At 37.5% G+C, this 15,723-nt stretch overlaps 1 protein-coding gene across 1 annotated transcript in view; it reads left to right on the top strand.

The window, feature by feature from the left end:
* PAK2 (p21 (RAC1) activated kinase 2) overlaps positions 1-15,083 on the top strand; it is an 80,069-nt gene extending 64,986 nt beyond the window's left edge. The window contains exons 12-15 of the mRNA XM_054575132.1: positions 123-222; positions 2,853-3,049; positions 13,500-13,637; positions 14,064-15,083. Coding sequence (XP_054431107.1) covers positions 123-222; positions 2,853-3,049; positions 13,500-13,637; positions 14,064-14,150 — 522 coding nt within the window. The 3' untranslated portion in view covers positions 14,151-15,083. The remainder of the gene's footprint in view (positions 1-122; positions 223-2,852; positions 3,050-13,499; positions 13,638-14,063) is intronic.
* The last annotated feature ends 640 nt before the right edge of the window (positions 15,084-15,723 follow it).

The raw sequence follows: 15,723 nt of genomic DNA, 5'->3' as shown, positions 1-15,723 counted from the left end.
AGTATTGGCGTGTCTTCTGCTGAATACTAGAAGGAATGCTCAGGCCATAAGTGTATTGTATGTGACCCTCCCTTAGAGTTTTCAGAGACTGCTTTATTGATTGGTTTTTTTGTTCTGTCCAGTGTTTACAGGCATTGGAGTTTTTACATGCTAATCAAGTGATCCACAGAGACATCAAAAGTGACAATGTGCTTTTGGGGATGGAAGGATCAGTTAAACTTAGTGAGTAACAAATAAACACATAACATATATTTGTTATTTATGATAATTTTCTGCCTTTTGTTAAAGCAAAAACCTCTTCTGCTATTTATATTCTTATGACTTAGTATATGGAGAAGGGGAGGGAGAATAGCGGTAAAGGTTATGGACTCTCACCTAGACAGCTTGTGTCTAAATAGCAAATCTGCTGTACTTGCTGAATAATTTTAGGTGAGTTACTTAATTTGTGTGTTCATTTTTTTAAATTCAAACATAAGGAAATTATAGTATCTATCTCAAAGAATTCTGCTGAGGATTAAAAATCCAAAACACCAAGCCCCAGCCCATGTGGCTCAGTTGGTTGGAGTGTCATCCCATACACCAGAAAGGATGTGAGTTTGATTCCCGGTCAGGGCACATACCTAGCATACCTAGGTTGTGGGTTCAGTCCCCAGTCAGGGCGCATATGGGAGGCAACCAGTCGATGGTTCTCTCTCTCTCTCTATTCCTTCTTCTCTCTCTAAAATGAATAAACATATTCTTTTACATTTATTTTAAATCTAAAACACTGGAACATTGCCTAGGACTGTCATTAATGTTGATGCTATCTTCTAAAGATAAACTTGAGTTTGTCTCTGTCTTTTAGGATAGATTTTTGTCAAGCTGTTCAGTTTTCATTGGACTTGACAGTGTGTCCTAATCCCATGAGGGCTGTGTGCCCCTGCCTTCGGAGATGACAAGGGGGAAAAAAGGCGTGGGGGGCAAGTCCAGGTTCTTTTTCCTCTGCTAGCTGTAATTTCTCAGTTCTGACCGTGCCCTCTATATGATTTAAGAACTTCTTTTTAAAAAGTTCTACCAAGGTTTCTCTAACTATGCAACACTCAAGGCATTTCTTGGATCAAGAAACCAAAAACTTTTCCATTTGTTTTGCTCTCGTTTTGCTCCTTTTTTAACATCTCTTTAAGATTGGCCAGGGATCAAACCCGCAACCACAAGAAAGGGGGTCTAGTTTCTATCAGATGGTCACAGTATAAAATTACTACTCTTAATCTCGTAGGCAAGTTAAAAATAGCCTCATATTTTTGGTGAATACACATGTAAACTGAATTAGCCTTCTTTGGATAATGTTTACTCCTGGTTCTTCCACTTTCTAGATGAATGATCTTGGGAAAGTTATCTAAAAATTTAAATGCCTCAGTCTCCCCATTTGTAAAATGGGAATGATAATGATGTACCTATCTAATACTGTTATCATGAAGATTAGATATATTAATTCTTGTAAGGTACTGGGAACAATATCTGGTTTTTTATAAGCTGTCATTTTAGCTATAAATAGTCTCATTTGACCTAACAATTGTTCTTTTATGATTCGTTTCTATAGAATTACTAAACATATGCACAAGTACAAAGACATTCCCTGCAGCATTGTGAAGAAAAACCAAAATATCTTAAATGTGTAGCAGTACAGGAATGGTAAAATAAGTTAGAGTATATTGTTTTTTAAGATTTTATTTATTCATTTTTTAGAGAGAGGGGAAGGGAGGGAGAAAGAGGGAGAGAAACATTGATGTGTGAGAGAAACATCCATCGGTTGCCTCTCACACACCCCCAACTGGAGACCGGGTGTGCAACCCAGGCATGTGCCCTGACTGGGAATTAAACTAGCGACCTTTTGGTTTACAGGCCAGCACTCAGTCCACTGAGCCACATCAGCCAGGGTAGATATAATAAAAGTTGTTTTTAAAAAACAGTTTCAAGCTATCTTAATTAGCTAGAAAGAAACAAGCAGTTTATAGATATTATTTGTATTGTGTAAATGCATAACAAAGTCTAAAGCTTACAAACATTAATGTTAACAGTAGTTACATATGGAACACAATGGGTTTAACAGTGGAAGGGAGGAAAACTAGATTCTCATCCTGACTTTGCCACAAAATTAAAAGTATTAGATACCAAACCAGGCATTCTACTCCTCAGTTATTATAAAATGAGGTGGTTGGAGTAATGCTGGTGAGCATCTTACAGGTACAGTTCCAGTTAAATGTGCTCTATTTCTAGACTCTAGTAAGTTGAATGTTTAGTAATTAGCTTCTGTTTATTTTCTTACAACATAGTTACTATTTTCTGATTTTTTGCCTGATTCACAGTGTTTAGTTTTGGTGTTCACCCTTGGTGACTTTCTCTCTTAGACCTTTTTCAATTTTATTAAAATCCGTAGGATAGAATTTCTTACTGAATTTACTGGAGTGACATTGATTAATAAAATTGTACAGGTTTCAGGGGTACAATTCTATAATACATCATCTGTATATTGTATTTTGTGTTCACTACCCCAAATCAAGTCTCCTTCCATCATCATTTATCTCCTCTTTATCTTCCCCTACCTCCCCCACCTCTCTTTCCCTCTGGTTGAAATTAATTGTTTAAAATACGTCCTGATAATTTGCTCTCTGCTTATGGGCTATAAAAGTGAAAAAGTGAGAGTGTGTAACATCATCAAAATACTTGTAAACCCATTCCGGTTAACTTTATTAATATGATCTTAGGAAACAAGTGGCTGAGTAGTCAAATGTAATTATAGTCATCTAAAGTGAAATCTAGATAAAATCATCCATGTACACCATTAACTCTAGATGTTTTGTTTTGTTTTATAGCTGACTTTGGTTTCTGTGCCCAGATCACCCCTGAGCAGAGCAAGCGAAGTACCATGGTTGGCACGCCCTACTGGATGGCACCAGAGGTGGTTACACGGAAAGCTTATGGCCCTAAAGTGGACATATGGTCTTTGGGTATCATGGCTATTGAGATGGTAGAAGGAGAGCCTCCGTACCTCAATGAAAATCCCTTGAGGGTAAGACAAACACCAGCCTTATTTTAAGAATACTTTTGTTTAAAGGCTTGTATTGGCCAAGAATTTAGGATGCAAAGTTGATAAAAAGCCTAGTCGTTTTCCTCACTCTGCAACTAAAAATCATTTGCTTCTGGGGTGAGTTGAATGTGTTAGGTAAAGAGTTTGTAGATTTTTTAGTAAGTTGAACACTTTCTAATTTTGCCCATGAAGTAAGAATTTTCTCACTTTTCTAGAGAATTAAGGGTCCCTGGATATACCCTTCAGGTTATCAATTTTGAACCTTGGCCCCCTGGTACTCTCAGGTACAGAGAAGAGGAAAGCAAGGTCACATGTGAAAGTTACGTGAATGTTAAAGCCCGTATTCAAACAAGACAGTGAGGGTCCTGAGATACAGGTGCAGTCAGTCGACTTTAAACAAATGAATAGTCAGCAGCTGAGGGTAGAGAGTTTCAGGGTTCCTCCCTTCCCTCCTTTCTCTCCTTCCTAACTTCCTGCCTCCTGCCTTTTGTTTCTTTTTCTTTTTTCCTTCTGTTTCTACTTTTAAATTACCACATATGGCTCAGTGTCATGCCACTTCACACCGACAAGAATGACTATAATCAAAAAGATAAACAATAATAAGTGCTGTGAGAATGTGGAGAAATTGGAACCCTTATGCATTGCTGTTGGAAAGGTAGAATGCTAAATGTAGTGCTTTGAAAAACAATTTGGCAGTGCCTCTAAAAGTTAACATTGAGTTAACATATAACTTACAAATTCCAGTGCTAGGTATATACCCAAGAAAATTAAAAGCATACATCCACACAAAAACTTGTACACAAATGTTTATAGCAGCATTATTTATAATAACCAAATGGTAGAAACAGCCCAAATGTCTTATCACCTGATGAATGAATAAACAGAAGAGGTATATCCATGCAATGGAATATTTTTTAGCCAAGATAAAAGGAATGAAGTATAGATACATATAACATTGAACTTTGAGAGCATTGTGCCAAGTGAAAGAAGTAAAACACTAAAGATCACATATTGTAAAATTCCATTTACATTTAATTCTTATTCATGGTAGTTTGGTTCTGTAAAGCAGCAAACACTGAATTAATGCTGAACCATTGCTTCTAGGGGAAATACAGGGTTAGGTTTTTGTACACACATTTTTGTCAACTGATCGATACACAGCCTTGCTTCATGTGTGTTTCTTTTTGAAGACATTCTACTTGACGTATATCGTTGACTGAGTAACATTGAACTCACAGCCAACAACACTATAAGTCGTGCTTGCATGAAGCTTATCAGACACACACATATTCTTCATAGGCACATCACAACCTCCTTGCACTTAGGAACAACAGACAGCACTTCAGCACTATGTTTTTCACCTCTGCACATATCCATGAATAACCACAAAAGCATTTGAGAGTATTGATTTTTGGAGCTACAAATACATTTTAGTGAGTAGGTGAGTTTGCATGTGTGGAATATGCACATAGTGAGGATTGACTGCCTATATTTCATAAGATTTCTGTAGCAACAAGAGATTAGTGGTTTCTGGGGCTGAGAAGAGGGAATGGGAAGTGACTAATAATTCACATGGATATTCTTTTTGGAGGGATAAAAGTGTTCTGAAATTAAACAGTGGTAATGGTTATACACCTTGTGAATATACTAAAGCACTGAATTGTATACAGTTTAAAGATTGTGTTTATTTATTTTTTAGAGAGGGGGGGAAAGGTGGGTAAAAGAGAGGGAGAGAAACATCGATTGGTTGCCTTCTCACACCCCTAACCAGGTACTTGGCCTGCAACCCAGGCATGTGCTCTGAACGAGACTGAACCTGCAACCTCTCGGTCCGCAAGCCAGCACTTAGTCCACTGAGCCACACCAGCCAGGGCTGAATTGTATACTTTAAAAGGGTGATTTTAAATTACTATATTTGACTACAAACTTATTGCCAGAAGTTTAAAAAAATTTCTTTTTCCAAGTAAGTTGGACATGCTATGAAATGGGCTCCCAAGGCCAAGGTAATGGTTATGTGAAGGAGATGCCTGTGGGTGGCATGGATTTTAATTGTTTTTTCTGAATGCTTTTTATCTCCTTGCAAAGATTCCAGTTCAAGTAAGCAATTAATATACTTTCATAGAGGTAATGAATTTTCGAACACTTATCAGAATAATTTTTAAAACCTTTGAATTTTTTTTTAAAGCTTGTATTTATTCATTTCAAGAGAGAGAATGGGAAGGAGAAAAAGAGGGAAAGAATCATCAGTTGGTTGCCTCTCGTATGCACTCTGACCAGGACCGAACCCACAATCCAGGCATGAGCCTTGTGGGATAACTCCCCAGCCAACTGAACATCATCAGTCAAGGCTGAAATCTTATAATTTTATTAATTAGTTCAGTAAATGTTGACTCAAGGATCTGCTCTGTTAGGCAGTGTTCAAGGCACTGTCTAAAAGAACCAACAAAATTTCTGCACTCATAATAGGAGGAGAGAAGCAATAAACAGTAAGAATCATATGCAATATATTAAATTATGATGGGCTCTTAAGTACTGGGACTGGTAGGCAGGAAGGCAGGAGGTGAGTTCCTCTTCAGGAAGAGTGCTGTGAGGAGAGCTTTACTGAGTTGACATTTTAACAGGAGAAGTAAGAGAGTGGTGATACTCAGTTACCTAAAGGAGGAACATTCTAATCAGAAGGAACAGCATATGCAAAGGCCCTAAAGCAGGAGCATTCTTGATCTATTCAAAAACCATTGAGGATTCCAGCAGTTAGCATTCAATGAACACATAGCAGGAGTAAAAAAGGTAGATAGTGAAGAAATGAGGCTAGACTGTGGTGTGCCTTATTAGGCCTCTAAGGATTCTGGCTTCTATACAGCTAAGATGGGGAAACCATTGAACAGTCTGGAGCAGAAAAGTGAATGGTCTTACATTTTAACAGGATCATCCTGGCTACTGTGTTTAAAAGACTCTCAAGGGAGGTAAAGGCTGTTGGGAGACTGTTGCTATAATCCAGGCAAGAAAAGATGGTAGCTTAGACTAGGATGGTGTCAGCGGAGGTGGGAAGAGGCATTCTGGATTCTGGATGTATTTGAAAAGGAGAGCCTACATGAGAGAGAGAGAGAGAGAGAGAGATGACCCCGAGGGTTAGGCCTAAGCAACTGAAAAGATGAATTCAGTTCACCTTAACTGAAAAGGGGAAGGGTACAGGGAGAGTAGGGGTTAGAGGGGTGGCGGGTGAGAGATCAGGAGATAACATGTTTTAGACTTGTTAAGTTGAGATGCCTATAAAGATATCCAAGAGGGTATGTTGAATAGGCTGTTGGGTATGCAAGTCTGGGATCCAGGCTAGAGATAGAAAATTGAGACTTAAAAGCTATGAGACTAGATAGGATCACCAGGTCCAGTAGACATAGACAGACCATAGAAAAGATTCAGCATACACCCTAAGGCATTCCATAACTAACAGTTATGTGTCAAACTAAAGGCATTCCATAACTAACTGTTATGTGTCAAACTAGGATACTGAGAAGGAATGGCCAGAGAGGTAGATAAAACCAAGTAAACATATGCCCTGGAATCTATATCCAGAAAGTGATGGCAATATCAGCCTGTCAGAAACTACAGTTAAGTAAGATGAGAACTGAGACTTGACCATTGGAGTTGGTATAATTGGTGAAAACTTTGCAAACAGGAACTTTTGCTTCCTGTCAAGATGGAATGACAGGGACCAGATTAACCCTTCTATGGAATGTATGAAACAATGGTTTTCAAGACCCTGGAGATCAGTCAAGAACAGTGATCTCTAAAGACAGGAAAGGCATGGGGTGATCCCTACAATTGCCCCAGTTTAATGTCTTGAGAGTTCCCAGGCTGTGCAAAGGGAAGGACAATCCAGGTGGGGCCTGGGGATTCCTTGAGTTGAGGCTGTGGAGATGAGAGTCTGTGGAGACTCTGTCAGCTGGAGTTCACAAGTCAGAGTACAGGAGTGGAGAAGCCATTACAGAGACAAGAGTCAGGATTTGTGGGAAATCCCCATTGACTGTTCAACAGAGATTGTCACACGTGTGTGAAGAATCTACCCAGGGCCAGGATATATCCATCTGCTAAGATTGGAGAGAATGGTGCCTGCTGCTCACACAGGGCTGGGAATCTGTTTCTGTCAGCCATAGTAGGAAACCTTATAATTGACAGGGTGTTGAGTAGAGGACTCAAGAGGCTTGCCTCAGTGATAGGAAATAATTACCCCCAGACTACATGCTGCTATATAGTCTAACAAATCTTAATCTAACAGATTTGTGAACTTACACACTGGGAACAGAATGGGGCCACTGCGCACAGTTCTGAGCTCACAGGAGTGTAGGGAGTGGGGGCACAAGCCAGTGTTATTTACGATTCCATTTTATCTTCTTAGCTGAGGTTTAGTAGGTATAACCCTTTCTGCCATTATTTTAATGCTCGTTTAAGGGTTTATATAGAATACACCTTTCAGTTATCACAGTCATCACATTATGCCATCTGACACAGTACAATCTTAAAATGCTCCCCCTCAGCCTTAAGCACTTGTCATTTTGCTATACAAGTTCTTTTTCCTCCCCAATATTATTTTTTTTTAAACTGTTTTATCTTCTCTTTTTGTTTTTTTGGTTTTTTTTTTTTAGTTATTAAAAAGGTTTTATCGCCCTGGCTGGTGTGGCTCAGTGGATTGAGTGTCAGCCTTAGAACCAAAAGGGTGCTGGTTTGATTCCCGGTCAGGGCACATGCCTGGGTTGTGGGCTGCTCCCTGGTTGGGAGTGTTCAGGAGGCAACTGCTCTCCCCCTCTCTAAAAGTAAATAAACAAAATCCTTCCTTAAAAAAAGTTTTATCTTTTAAAGATATTTATATAAAAAGAAAATCACATATATTTACCAATTTAGTTACTGTTTCTAGTGTCTTATATTTGTATGAAACCATATTACCATTTTCTTTATACTTGAGAAGCTTCCTTTAATATTTCTTGTGGATCTGCTGGTGATAAATTCTTTCAAAACTTGTATGTTTGAAAAAGGTTTTTATTTCACCTTAGTTTTTAAAAGATATTTGTTGGCTGTACAGTTCTTGGTGGACTGATTTCTTCTTTCAGAACTTCGTTACGGATGTGTTATAACACTTGGAGTTGTCTCACAGTTCACTGATGCTATTTCATTTTTTAAAAAATTTCATTTCTGTCCCTATGTTTCCTTTATAGTTCCTATCATTATGTCTATGATTATTATTAAATCATCAATCATTTTTTTGTAGTGTATAATTTGCCATTTATCCAATCTCACATTGTAGACTTAATTAAAAAAGAACCTTCCAAATGTTACTATATAACATCTGGAATGCAGTTATAAAAATTGTTTTCATGCCCTTGTGTGCCAGTTCTTTTATCTGCACCAGATATGAATGGGTAATAACAGAAAGTGGTATTGAAACAGTGGGAATAAGCAATTTTGCACAGGAAGCTTTGGGAGATACTGTTTACTGTAGTCTTCCTGAAACTGGGACAAAATTGAACCAAAAAATCGAGTTTGTCGCTTTGAAAAGTGTGAGAGCTGTTAGTGAACTCTATTCTTCTCAATCAGGAGAAGTAACAAATTAATGAAGCTTTTGTAGAAAATCCAGGACTTGCCAACAAATCTTGTTATGAAGATGGTGACTGATCAAGATGACAGTAACCCTTCAGAAATAGAGGAACTAATGTGTGAAGAAGCATATGAGAAATACATACAATTTACTGAGGAATAAAAATGGAGCCCCCACCACCACCCCAAATAAAGTAGGCTGAAACAACTTAATCTAGCGTAGCTGTCTTAAATTAATGGTGGATAGAAGACTTAAAATAGCAACTTTAAATAATATCAATGGAAGAAAACTACTGTAATGCTATTGAAAGAAAATGCCCCTTGACTTTCTAATGATTGTAAATAAACACAATATGCATCTTTTTCACAACACCCTATAATTTTTAGCCTAGGCTACAGTTATAATATTCAGAATTCCTGAAATTATTTGTGGTAAAAACTAGTTATGAAAATTATATAATTCAAGTATAACAGTTATCTTAAGCCTTATTACAATTTGCTTACATCTGTCTCTGGATTTCGGTCAAAATACTTAACTGATCTTTGCATTGGAACTAACTGGGAGTAAAGAAAGGCTTTTCTTAGTCATTACAGTGTCAGGTGATAAATAACGACTACTACCTTAATTTTGCAATATACTGCATTTGCTGGTGCTTTTTTTTTTTTTTTTTTTTTTTTTAAGAGTGAAGCAGCAGCCTTGCAGGGAAACAAGAAAGTTTAATAATAAAATATTCAACTTTTTATTAAAAAATAATAAGTAGATAACATTGAGTTAAAGAATAAAGCCCACCGATAAGAGAGGGGATGGATGTGAAAGCACAGGAGCCAAACTGAAGGAGCTCTAGGGGCCAGGGTGCAGTAGTTTTAACAACAAAGTAGTATTGGGATTATAACCCAAAGTATGATATTTATGAGTCCCTACTGCTATAAATAAAGTGATTTGAATAAATAAATGAGGCAGAAGCATCAGATCTCCTATGCAGAAAAATTCCAAATAGTTCTTGTAGATGTTCCACCCTGCAGGAGATGGAGCATATCTCCCACTCCATAAGCATAGGCTGCATATAGTGACTTCCTTCCAAAGAGCAAAGTATGAAAGGGGGAGAAAAAAGTAACTACAGTAGAGAAACCTGACAAACGCTATTTCAGCTGGGTGATGAGGTGCATACGAACAATTCTAACTATGTTGATAGGGTGTGCCTTTGATATGATGCAGTGAAAATGGCACTCTAACTCTGTGATCTTCCTCCCCAAAACCCATAATTTCTATCTAACCATGAGGAAAACACCAAATTCCAATAGAAGGGCATCCTATGATAACTGATCAGTACCCGTTCAAACTGTAGGGATCATCAAAAGGAAAGTCTGAGAAATTGTCACAGTCAAGAGGAGCCCACAGAAATGTGACAAGAACAGAAACAGGAGAGAGAGAGAGAGTGAATGAAATCTGGTATAAGTGTTGGAAACACTAAAGGGCATGAGGTTAGTGATGCCAGTCAGCAGGGACATGTTTTTCTCTTTCACCATGCTTAGCTGCACAGGTGTAAGCAGAGTTTCAACCACACTCAGCCACTGAATTCTGTGAAGTGCAAGAGGGTCCAAAGAAGGATTATGTGACAAGAATGACGGAACTGGAAGATGAGTAGGATTTATTCAGGTCCGGCGGAGTCAAAGTATCACTGGCATTAGGATATTAGAAGTGAAAAGATAAGAGATGGAGTGCAACTGAGATCTAAGAGATGCAGTTATTGGTACTGATAAGGTATAGGACTTGACCATGGATGTGTGTGGCTGAGGTAGGCTAAAGGACAAGAGCATCAAAGAAGAGGTCAGGAATTGTAACAAGCTCTTTTTAACTATTAAAATCACCATGAATTAGGAATAGTGTTAGGGATGATAAGGTGTTTGGTAGGTGTTTTAAGCAAAGAAAGGTGATAGGAGTTTGAAAGCCCAGGAGTTAAAAAAGGAGGGAAATAGAGACCTCAAAGAGGAGGTAGTAAGGGGCCAAAGAACACTGGTCTCCAGAGCCATGCGAAGGTACAGGAAAGGAAAAGCTACCACTACAGAGTGCTGTGGAAGAATTAGATTCTTCGAGGGAGAGCCAGGCCTCAGTAAATTAAGGAGAATGTTTGAAAAGGGGAGAGAGCAGGTATGAAAAAATTAAGGCTAGAAAGGAGAATGTACAGAGGTACATGGGCTTTAGAATGGAGAAGCTGAAGAAATGATTGGGAGTCATGGGTTGCTTATACTCACAAACATAAGATAGAGTGTAATCACATTTATCCCAAAGCAGAGAAAAGGTTAAGTTATTTGATTGAGTCCTTGTTTTTATGGAGTTCCCTATTAATCCCTTCTGATGGACGTGTTGAGGCTCACAATAGTTTTATGATCTTAACTTGAAATTAATTGCTACCTCAGGAATAATTTCTTAGAATGAAGATTTTGGGAGAAATGTAAAGTGGAATGAATTTTAACAGACAAGGAAATGGGACACTCGTGTACTGATGGTTCAGTGTCAGTATCCTTTTTTGATGGCAGATGCTTTTTAAAAAGATTTTATTTATTTATTTTTAGAGAGAACAAGGGAGAGAGAAGGAGAGGCAGCGAAACATCAATATGTGGTTGCCTCTCGCAGTCACCCCGACCTGGGACCAAACTCACAACCTGAACTTGTGCCCTGACTGCTGAGTTAAACCGGCAGCCTTTCACTTAGCAGAGTGATGCCATGCCAGTCTGGGCAAGGTGGCAGAAACTTCAGATAACTGAGTAGAAATTCCAGGTGAAGTTGGGTTTGATGATGTTTTTAGATAGAACATTGGAGTATGATCCATGAAAGAATAAATTTGTCTTTGTTAAAATTGGAATTATCCTCTCTGAGCAATAAAAGTCGCCAGTTTGAGTCGTCCCCGTCCCGCCCCCCCCCCCCCGGGCACATGGCTGGGTTGCGGGCCAGGTCCCCAGCTGGAGGGCATGCAGGAGGCCACTGATCAATGTTTCTCTTGCACATTGATGTTTCTCTCCCTCTCTTTCTCCCTCCCTTCCCCTCTCTGTACAAATAAAATATTTTAAAAAATAAAACAACAAGGAGATATACTGCACACCTATTTGAATGGCCTAAAATAAAAAAAGAAAATTGACGATACCAAATGTTAGTAAGGACTGGATGCTACAGGACTCTGATTGCCGGTGGGAAAGCAGATTGGTAGGGTCGCTTTGGAATACAGTTTGACAGCTTCCTAGAAGATTAAACGTGCTCTTAATATATGATCCAGAATCATGCCCCTTATTATTTACCCAAATGAGTTGAAAACTTAAATCCATACAAAAAAACTACCCACAAATGTTTATATCTTTATTCATAATTGCTCAAAACTGGAAGCAAGCAATTTGTGAAATGTATAAATACCGTGTGTAAAAAAATGAATATATAGACAGTGGTATATCCACACAATGGAATGTCATTCCATAACATTAAAAAGATAAAAATGAGCTATCAGAACATAAAAAGACTTAGGAAAACCTTACATGCATATTGCTTAGTCAAAGAATCCAGTTTCAAAACGCTACGTATACTCTATAGTTCCAATTATAAAGAATAAAAAAGATCAGTGGTTGCCGGGGGGCTTAAGGGTACGGGGATGATGAATAAGGGGAGCATGGGATTTTTAGGGCAATGAAATTATTCTGTATGATACTGAAATGGTGGGTACATGACAGTATGCATTTGTCAAAACCGTTAGAACTATACGGTACAAAGAGTGAACCGTAATACATGCTAATGTAAGCTACCGAGAGGGGTGAGGTAGAATAGGGAACTCTGTATTAATCTACTCAATTTTTTATAAATCTAAAACTTCTAAAAAATAGTTTATTAAATTTTTTTAAAATTCCACTTTTAGGAATTTAAAGAAAATTATCAGAAGAGTACATAAAGAATAAAGGATTTTCCAAAGGTGATTGACTAAATTATGAAACATTCATATAATTAAAGACACTAGTCAGTTCAACCACTGCAATAATTTTCTAGCTCTCATCAGTTGTTAGTAATGATGATGCTGGGGATGCTAGTTTTGTTTGGGGGCATTGTTTTGTTTTTTAAGACTTCTTTAAAAGGAGTTTTTAGTTCACAGCAAAACTGACAGGAAGGTACAGATTTCCTGTGTACCCTCTTCACCTACACATGCGTAGCCTCATTATCAGTATCCCTTACCAGAGCTTACATTACCTAACAGTCAGTGAACCTACATTGACTCATCATCATCACTCGGAGTCCATAGTTTACATTAGGGTTCCTGCTTGGGGTGGTGTGCATTCTGTGGGTTTGGACACATGTATAATGAATAACGTGTCCCTCGTTAGAGGATACAGTTACATACTCTGTCCTAAAAATCCTCTGTTCTCTGCCTCTTCATCGATAGCTACATAGATATAACTAGTTTGTGTTTTTTTAAGGTTTCAATAAATTACATTGTTTTGAAATGTGTGACTTGTAGAAAGCTTGATAAAGGTAAATGGGATACTATTACATATGTTAATGATGGGATTGTGGTCATTTTCTTTATACCTTTACATATTATGGTTCTTTTATCATTATGTATTGCATATACCCTCCACCCCCCACCACCAAAAAAAAATGATAATTTTTGAGAAAGAAGTTGGAAAAATGTAGTATCTAAAACAAATGGGAAATATCTAACCCAGGTGGGTATAAATAATACTAAACTCGCTTTAGTATTTTTGGCGTTTGTCTTTACAGAAGTAAAAGATCCATAAACTTCATAAAGTGCTTTCTTACTTTGTTGAGCTGCTACGTTAAGTATATAAAAGATGTTCTTTTTTAAAGGCTTTGTACCTGATAGCAACTAATGGAACTCCAGAACTTCAGAACCCAGAGAAACTTTCCCCAATATTTCGGGATTTCTTAAATCGATGTTTGGAGATGGATGTGGAGAAAAGGGGTTCAGCCAAAGAATTGTTACAGGTGAATTTAGAAATGATACTATTTTTGGAAAAAGTTGACTTTTTTGAGTAACCAACAGAAAGTTTACATAGGGTTATTAGTTACATTTCACTGCTCCTTTATCAACAGAAGCATGGCAGCTTCCACGATTTAAGATTTCATTTGCTGGGACTAAAATACCCTTCCTATTACAATAAGTATATGAGTTTTTCCATATTATCAGTTCTCAGACCAGTTCATTTTGGCATGGGTAGATGGTCATTGAACTGAAATTTTATTATAGAAGCAATATTTTGGTTATGCTGATTTTATACAAATATTGAAATACGTGTTTATTAAATAAATTATGGCCCATTAAAATCTTTGGGGCTTTAACTAAAAGGAAATATTTAGCTCCTATAAATTGGTGACATTTATACATTTGTTTTTCTTCCCTCTTTTTGGCAGCATCCTTTCCTGAAATTGGCCAAACCATTATCTAGCTTGACTCCACTGATCATGGCAGCTAAAGAAGCAATGAAGAGTAATCGTTAACACCATTGCCATGGCCTCGTGTTCTTTTTCCATTTTCTAAAAGAAGTATTTTAATATATGAAAATTATTACTCTCTCGGGTTTTAAGGAAATGGCCTGCACAACATGGAAGAAAAATGCAAACAACTACTTCCTGAAGACAACCAAGAGAAAATTGCAAAACAGAATGACAACCTTCTATTGAATCCCTTCTTTAGGGTCCAAAAGAAATTATGGAATGAATCACTAGCCTTCTTTCAGCAGACGGCCCATCAGGGCCACTTATCATGCTTGAGATTTGCATTATTTTGCTGACTTCATCGTAATAGATTCCATTCATTGTCCCTTTTGGGGTATTTTCAGTACTTGAATGGTAGATTCGAGTTTTGCAGAGTTATTTGTCTCATCTGCTGGTCTTTTCTTTTTGTAGCTTTCTTTTTCCTTGACTTGCTCCTTTTGAGTTGCTTTGAGAAGTTTTTCTTAGGCCTAAATTTGAGGCAAGTTTGATAGAAATTATGTAGCTTCTTATATTGGCAAAGGAGCTCAGTATGGTTTAACTTTGTATAGAAGTTAGAACCAGCTGTTGTACATGTAATATTTCAGTTCAGAATTTGAACTGGGGGAAGGGAAGAAAAGTATGTGATTTTTACCTTTTTTAACAAATGTGAAAGTCAATTTTAGAAATATCATGGTAGTGAAGTGTTTGGCATTTGTTACATGTATAAAGAGATGACTAATAATCTATATTTATAACTAAATCATTGAGACAGAACAGAAAAAGAATCCCATTGACTGTACATCTTTATAATTTTGTTCTCTTTTTGACCGTTTCCTCTTCAGATTTGGCTTCAGGATTTGTTCTTCCAACTTTTGTTAGTGCCGCTACTTTCCCCTTCCCCTTTTTTCCCCTCCATTTTGGAAATAAGTTTCTGTATATGTTGAATTTTTGTTTGTTTTTTAATAAACCCTCTCTCATCCTATCCCCTCCCCACAATAGTAAATGATACAATAACCATTGAATTTTCAGAATTCACTCTTTTTCCATTTAAAGGAGAAAATATTTGGAGCTAGTAGAGACAAAGTGAAAAGACTTGAACTTTGGTGAGCTCTAAAATAATTAGATGAGATTGTATTCATGAAAGAGAATTGTCAGTTACATAGAGATGCAGCTGCTGACCAATAAAACATAGAGTTTTGTTAAAAACATTGTACCCAACCCATTACCAGCATTTACTGTCTGAGAACTTGTGACAGTACTTCTTGATAAATTCATGGGTCATTTGAGATGTTAAGTTACTGTAGGTTTTTTTCAAATAAGTAAATAATGTTTAGGTCCAAAACTGGAGAAAGGAAGAAAAATGAAATGCCCTCGTTGATAGCAGTACTTCTTTATTTTAAGGATTTTAAAAGATCTGTCTCCTATAGCATTAATTATTAGAGTCTCCTTCCCCACCCACCACCCACCCCTGGTCCCTTCTTCCTCTCCTCTTCCTCTTCCCCTCTTTCTTTACTGTTTTGTATTTGGATGCAGTGCTGTCCCCTCTGGCATGCCAAGAGCCACGTAAAGAGAAAAATCTGTGGTTTGGTTTTGGAAC

This window comes from Pteronotus mesoamericanus, unplaced genomic scaffold (genome assembly GCF_021234165.1).
Source record: "Pteronotus mesoamericanus isolate MK-2021 breed Mesoamerican mustached bat unplaced genomic scaffold, CSHL_Meso_final contig_27, whole genome shotgun sequence".
NCBI classification, from domain to species: domain Eukaryota; kingdom Metazoa; phylum Chordata; class Mammalia; order Chiroptera; family Mormoopidae; genus Pteronotus; species Pteronotus mesoamericanus.
This window is presented reverse-complemented; position numbering and strand designations above follow the sequence as displayed.